The sequence below is a fragment of the Ruditapes philippinarum genome, unplaced genomic scaffold (assembly GCF_026571515.1).
Source record: "Ruditapes philippinarum isolate M1 unplaced genomic scaffold, ASM2657151v2 ctg13392_1_1_1_1, whole genome shotgun sequence".
NCBI classification, from domain to species: domain Eukaryota; kingdom Metazoa; phylum Mollusca; class Bivalvia; order Venerida; family Veneridae; genus Ruditapes; species Ruditapes philippinarum.
In genome coordinates, this window is record NW_026861300.1 from 10,037 (window position 1) to 17,856 (window position 7,820).

Below are 7,820 nucleotides of genomic sequence, written 5' to 3' on the forward strand. Positions count from 1 at the left end.
GTGAGGATGTTGCACTGATTCATAGTCCCTCATGTGCAGACTCAATTAAACTGAATCTGCACTTTTCGCGTAATTTTGTTGTGATTAATGCTTCCGAAGGATCACTTTGATTCCAGATTTTTATACTTCACAACAGCAGCAGCCAATTGTATAAACAATTTAACCGCGCGGTTACCACACGGTTACGGTAACCAGCCCGGTAACCTCGCGGTAAGCGATTGTATAAAAAACATCAAAAGCAGTTACCGCGCTATAACCGCGGTTAAATTTAACCCAGGTAAAGTAGCTCGGTAACTGCACGGTAACCAAAACCAACATGGCGGACATTTTACGCGTTTCACACCGACGACCCCGACAATTTCGACGAGTTGATCGACAATTGACTGACTTTACGGACGAGGAATTGCGGAAACGGTATAGGTTTTCTGCTGACAATATTGACAGACTAGTCAGACTTATTGGACCACTTTTGGAGCGACAGACCCGTCGGAATCAAGCCCTTACACCCCGACAACAGATTTTGATTACCTTGAGGTTTCTTGCCACGGGTAATTTCATGCAGGTTATTGGTGACACCTTTGGTGTGGACATTGCTACAGTTTCCAGAGTTATCTCAAAAGTGACTGACATACTTTTTGGACTGAAAGATCAGGTAATAAAGTTTCCACTGACCGACACTGACCGACGAAAAGTCATGAATTGGTTTTACGCAATACGCGGATTTTCCTCAGTGATTGGATGCATAGATGGAACTCACGTAAAACTGATATCCCCAGGACAACCAGATGAAGCAGCATATGTTAACAGGAAACATCAGCATAGTATAAATGTACAGGCAACTTGTATTACTTAGATTCGCTAGAGCTTGTAACAACGTAAAGGATTTCAACGAGCGGAATATTTTTATTACCAGCAAGCTTCTAAAACAGGGCTACCGCTATCATAAATTACGGAAATATTTTACTAAATTTTACAATCGTAACTTTGATTTAATTTCTAAATTCAATAGTGATTTAAAAACTCTTCTGCGACAAGGGATTAGCCAGCCTGGTTTTTATGGCGATGTGGTTTACAAACTTCGTAAGATTTTGGGTCATGGTAATTTTTCTGCTGTTTTTACTAAAATTATTAAACGTTTTATTAAAAGAGGTTATGACCCTACTATTTTAAGACATACTGCATGTTTAGTGTTCAACCCTTTTACAGTTGGACACTACGCTTTCCTCTTTTGATTGCATCTGACGGACCAAGTGGGAGACTCTATGATGGATAGTTCGTAAAGCCCTTTGGGACTGAATTGTCTTAATGTTCGTCTTCTGCCTTGCTTCGTCGGGCCCTTGTAGGTGATTTTCTTGTTGCTCTGTCTTCCTTTAGGACATTGAGTACTTTTGTTATGGTCATTGGGTTTACTTTATATGTTTCTACATGATCATTTTAGTGTTTTACTTATTTAACCTTTTGTAACCATGACAACTGTTAGAATTTCACTTGGCGGGGATTCATTTTATTTACACTGTCTCGTTTATAGGAACATGGTGGGGCTAAGAGCGAGGTTTGGTGCACCATTAACCGGTTTAAACTCCCCAGCAGTCATTATTATGCTGCTGACCGTTCCAAGGCGGCGCCCCACTGTGTTCCTCAGATGTATGTCTATGTTGTTTCATACTGTTTTGGTGACACTTTTGCTTGTGTCCCTTGTTGTTTTCTCGTCTACGGTAAGTATCTTCCCATTGCCTCTAGTTTTTATTTCTTTGATTAACCCCCCCCCCCCTTCCCCCGGTCTCCTGTCCCCTTCCCCTTTGTGGGCCTATTATTATTTTCTTTGAATTCCTAATCAGTTACAAATTATTTATCATTTAATGATTAACGTGTCGTTGCCCTGTCCTTTTTGTGTTTGGGGTCCGCCTGGGCTCCTTGCCATTGGTTCTTGTTGCTGGGTCGTGTGGGGGTTGCGTTCATTGAACGCCACCTTTCCTTGTTGATCTTGTTTTTCATATTTTGTGATCATAAAGGTACATACACATATACAGTAAACAACTTGATTTCCAATTCAGATTTTGTTGACTTATAATATCTACTGCCAGGGCCTTTTTCCCCTTCTTTGCTGTAGCCTGTATCAGGCTACTTCCCCAAGCCAAATTACTACCTTTTTTCCCCAAAAAAACAGTCTAAATTTCCCCTTCTGGCAAATATTTCCCCTTTAACTGAAGAATAAAACTTGTAAAGAAACTTTCTTGTTTTAAAATAGATAATTGTTTTGTCCAATGAAAGCTAATAATTCAATAACCCAATAGAGGGATACCTTGATTTAATACAATTGATGTTAACTCAGAGCCTCAGTCTGAGTTTGCAACTTTCTAAAAACAGCATGGGAAATCCCTGCTGCCTTATTTTTTAGTGCACATGTGATTTGTTACGACAATATGGCGACCGATACGATGTCACTAATGTAAACAATGTCACAGAACAAGAAGAAAATACGATTGAGTGAGGTTTGTAATTGTTTATTAAAAATTGGATGAATTGATGACCTTGTGTCCGAGTAGCACAACATGCCCAACTGTCGGAAATAGCGAGCCTAGCACATCAGTGCCAGTAATAGTGTAAACTGATAATAATGTACCCTCTGAATCAAACCAAGAACCCTCACATGACCAACATAAAATACTATAAATAGGAAATATGAGTTAATATAAAGGGTCAATAAATTGATCTGTAAAAAATGTTTTTTACTCCTGTTGGACAGAAAGCTTAGTACTATAGTAAACCTTAAATGTGATTGGAGGAAGATATGCAAATAAATTATGATATTCCCCCGAAATGTGTGAAAATATGATATTTTCCCCAAAAGTGTGGAAATCGCGCATTTTTCCCCACAAAAAGGGCTAGGGCGCCTTCCCCAAAACGTGTGAAAAGGCCCTGACTGCAGTAAACAGTACTGTATATAATAGACTAAGATAGTTCAAGATCTTTGTTTCTTTATAAATAAATCTTACCTGTACTTTTCTATAGTGAAGTCATTGTCATTTAAACTCATTTTCACTATTTCCTCACTTTACAAATTTTCTTAGACTCTCTACTGTAGACCTAAAGTTGACATGATACGATGATACTGTACACAATGTCACTCCTGAGCAGTGTTCGAAATTAGCAGTAGTCCTATAGCCCCTGACTACTAAATTTCTCCTCGGGCTACCAACTTTTCAGTAACAAAATAGATAAATACAGAATCCCTAAAGAAAGCCCAACACGGCAAAATTGAAAATGTTGCAGGCTCGGTTTGATTGAGCCTGTTCATGGACGGTACTGGAAAGTGCAAGTTACCGTCCACGCCCCCTAGCACCGGCTTAAGCAGAATTCAACATTTAACATGAACTGGTAAAATTTAGAATTTTGAAACATCCGCAGATGTTCATATGGCGGTTATCATGGAACCTTCAATGTGACACGGTAGTGCCATTCCATGAAAAGCGGCATATGGTCCCCAAGTAAAAAAATGCGTGTGCCCTAAACGAGAAAACAATGGGCGGAACTAAATAAAATGGAATTTTGAAAGGGGATCTGAGGTTATGAAGCCTGCGTATCACAGATAAGACGTCAAAAGACAAATTTAAAAAGCAGGCAACATATCCTAAGGGTGATTCAACAAGCCCGACCAGGCTACTGTATTTTCAGAGGCAATACAAACAATTGTTTTGAACAAATGAATCATGCTAGTGAAATGTATTTTGGGCTAGTGAATATTCCAAATTGGTAGTCCGACCAGTCTAGTGGATTCAAATCCTAATTTCTTACACTGCCTGAGTCCTGTATTTTCTATAATCTAGCCCAATGGACTACACAGTACATTGAATTAAATCCATGCATTTGTTTAATTAAATCCATATTCAGTATACTGGCATGCAAGCAGTTCCCGTACAAAAATCATAGTTACTTAAACATTATTTTTTATTACGCTCACTCACCAAAATTTGAATTTTACACATCAATATTCGGCTCGTCACACAAATCATGGAAATTCCATCATGTTCTAAACATAGAATAACCCTTACTTATGAGGCCTCAAATGGGGTACCGAAATTATCCATTATTTTGTATGAAGAGAAGTAGTTCCCGTACATAAAATCTAACCAATTGTAATTATACAATTTTATTATATCGGACCTATTTTTCATTTACAATTGTTGAACAGACCATTATCTAAGAGATAAATAGATGTAATTCAGGAAATAGAGCGTATAGACTAAACGCGGGTATCTATTACCCGGTACCGTTACCCCAACGCATTCACATGCAATAACATGCTTGTATGCATGATATTTTACGCATCAAAGCCATAAAATTATTTTATATAGTAATATTGGTCAAAATTCTGATAATTAAACAAGTTTTCATGACATTGCCTACTTATCTGTAAACAGGTGGTATTAGTGGAAAACCCTTTAACAAGCCTCACGTGTAAGTATTTTTGCGCATGCGCGCAAGGACGGAATCCCCCAGAGAAAACAAGGTCACGTTTTGACGACGCACAGGTGAAAGTGATTTAAAATGAGACTTTTTATACGTACTGCCGAACTGACACTTAGATTTTGTCTTGTTTATGTATCTGCTTGATTTGAAATGAATTTTTGAAGAATACAAGCAAAAATCAAGCGTTTAAATGAAAAATACGGGTACTGCTTCTGTACGGGAACTGCTCGCATGCCAGTAGTCTAAATTAATTTCTCAATCTAGAAGTCACAGCACAACTAGAAACCCTACTGTAACGACACATGTAAATTTATTTACTTTCACTTCCTCTTTTACCAGAATAATGATTTTTTCCTGGTAAAGATGACATCACATATTTGATGACATCATAAAGTGTCAAGGTAAAAGTATTGTATGGAAAGCAATTACTGTCATGTTCAGCACACACTCATTGGTTAGCGATGTAATAGTACTACAGTACAGTACTGCTGTACAATCAGCACTTGGTTTTCGCAAAACTTATTTTGCAACCTTTAAATGTTGTTTTTTTTTATATTAGACTCTACATATAAAGTACAGTACCCAGTATAGTACAGTATAGTTTTTAATGCGAGCAGTTCCCGTACAAAAATCGAAGTGACTTAAATATTATTTTTAATTACGCTCACTCACCAAAAAATTAAATGTTACACATCAAAATTAGGCTCGTCATACAAATTATGGAAATTCCATTATGTTCTAAACATAGAATAACCCTTAGTTATGAGGCCTCATATGGGGTACCCTAATTATTTATTATTTTGTAAGAAGAGAAGTAGTTCCCATACATGTAATATAACCATTATAATTCTAATATGTTGTTATATCGGACCTATTTTTCATTTATAATTGTTGAAGAGACCATTTCCCAGAGTAATGTAGGTGTTATTCAGGATATAGGGCGTAGACTAAACGCTAGTATAGATCTATTACCCGGTACCATTCTCCTAACGCATTCACATGCATTGCATGATAAATTTACTCAGTAAAGCCATAAAATTATTAGAAATAATAAAAAAAGATCAAATCAGGTTTTCGTCACACTGCCTACTTATCTGTACACAGGTAGTTTACATGCAAAACCTTTTAACGGGTTTCATGTAAGTATTTTTTGCACATGTGCGCAAGGACGGAATCACCCAAAGTTAACACGGTCATGTTTGGACAACGCATAGGTGAAAGTGATTTAAAATGAAACTTTTTATATGTACTGCCGGATTGACACATTAGATTTTGTCTCGTTTATGCATCTGATTATTTTGATATCAATTTTGAAAAATGCGAGAAAAAATCAAGCATTTAGACGAAAAAAACGGACCCGTACAACTTCTTTACGGTAACTGCCTGCATGCCAGTAATAAATGTTTAAATACTTAATACTGAATTAAATTCACTTTCTTGTCAATATCGCTTGTCCAAACTGAATAGTAGATTTAAATCTCACTAAATAGAAAGGATATATCGTGGACTAACCAGTTAAGTAATAGAACTAACCAGTTAAGTAATAATACTAACCAGTTAAGTAATAGAAAGAGCACCGAAACACGAGGCTATCTAATTTGTACCGAGTATAAATCAGATTGCCGAGTGTTTTTGGTGTTCTTTCTATTTTGTATCATAGTCAAACATAACAACACGTTCCCTTTTGTCACACTATGAAACCCCTGGAAAAAGTAACAAATGAACGAGCATTTGAATATATTTCTTCCGCTTTCCCTTTCTCTGCCGTCACAATAAGTAAACCCAGCAAAAATGAGCCAATCCACGGGCATTATCTGGAGTGCGGGTAACTGATACTGCACTTCAGTTACCGCACTGTGCATGCATATATATACGATTTAACTCTGAACTATTTCAACAGAAAGGTCCCCAAACTATGATACAACTCTAATATGGTGTATTTACAGGACTTATAAAGGTAATAGTAATTAGTAAGAAATTACGATAAGTAATAAAATATCTAATGTAAATATATGTTCATATGCATTGTTTTCATTTGACAACTGACGTGTCTATAAGAAACTAAGCTTTTATACCCACGAGAAGATTACATCATGGTCACTTCACGTAGAAAAAAGTAATAAACAGCTCGTGAGTGAAAGGTTTGAGAAAAGGCTGGTACATGTATTATCTATTCAATTATTATCTTTAAAGAAAATACATCTTATTGAAATTTGATAATGATATTTAATTAACGTTATTTCCATCATAATTGATTGATTCGAAATTTATTATATCATTTAACAGGGAAGTTTACAAGCCTAAATGCGTGCTGGCCAGGAAGTTGCCATGACAGCCACGTCTTCAGAATGTCAAGTATTGGCAGACACTTGCAAAGTCACAACCAAGGTACTTTTTATAATGTTGATAAATAATGAGTTATATGTTTATCAATGTATTTATTAATTAGAATGAAGCGATTTGGTAACGTTAAATATGTATTATATCTAAGGCAATAAAAATTATATTTCTAAAAAATAACTTATTAAATCGATTTACTACCAAATCATCGTTTTTCTCTATTCTGTAGTATAAACATCAACAGAGAGTATAGGATAACTTACAATTTATTAATTTCAGACCCACAAAATGGATACCTTTTAGGAGACAGTGGATACCCGTGCCGACCATTTCTTATCACACCCTTTTTACAGCCAAGTACGTACACATACACATTTAAATATAAACTTAGTGGTAGCATATTGTTTTAAAAATTCGATCTTTTCATAATTTCTGTTGACATTTTGAGACTGGTGATCAAGAACAAACCGTTCATTTTGTAGGAAACGAGAATGAAGAGCGATTTAACAAAGGCACACATTTCGACACGCAATGTAGTAGAGAGAGTGTTCGGAGTTTGGAAGAGAACCTTTCATATCTTACATGGTGAAGTATGTCATATTTAATACACTTGTTCCAGTTGTATTTCAAAAAGTTCATGTCCTTTATAATTCTCTTATTTAGAAAATTGTCAATGACAATTACATTTGTAATGACATGTACATGTCCTTCTGTTTTACATTACATAATGAACATTCAAACCGCGCGATAAATTTTATTTTTATTTGCCGTGTTGTACGTTCTTAAAGGTTTTGACGCTTACATTTAAAATAAAATTGACACATTCTTTCGATTATAGATACGCATGAAACCACATAGAGTCACACGAATTATTGTAGCCTGCGCTGTTCTGCACAATTTAAGATTACAGTGGGGTGAGCCTCAAGAGGGCAGTGACTCTGACCAGGACCAAACTCCTACAGAGATATTTCAGGGGACTATGGATGGCAAAGGAGTGAGGCAGCACATTG

At 36.3% G+C, this 7,820-nt stretch overlaps 1 protein-coding gene and 1 long non-coding RNA gene across 2 annotated transcripts; both read left to right on the plus strand.

The window, feature by feature from the left end:
• Positions 1-316: 316 nt before the first annotated feature.
• On the plus strand, positions 317-853 carry LOC132715180 (putative nuclease HARBI1). Its single transcript, XM_060698164.1, has one exon. The coding sequence runs from the start codon at positions 317-319 to the stop codon at positions 851-853; it is 537 nt and encodes a 178-aa protein (XP_060554147.1).
• Positions 854-6,742: 5,889 nt separating this feature from the next.
• Positions 6,743-7,320, plus strand: LOC132715179 (uncharacterized). Its single transcript, XR_009623653.1, has 3 exons — positions 6,743-6,858; positions 7,090-7,167; positions 7,293-7,320. It is a non-coding gene; the product is annotated as an uncharacterized LOC132715179 (long non-coding RNA).
• The last annotated feature ends 500 nt before the right edge of the window (positions 7,321-7,820 follow it).

Excerpts from the sequence above, each read along its gene's own strand:
- LOC132715180 (XM_060698164.1), top strand. The coding sequence starts at position 317 with ATGGCGGACATTTTACGCGTTTCACACCGACGACCCCGACAATTTCGA.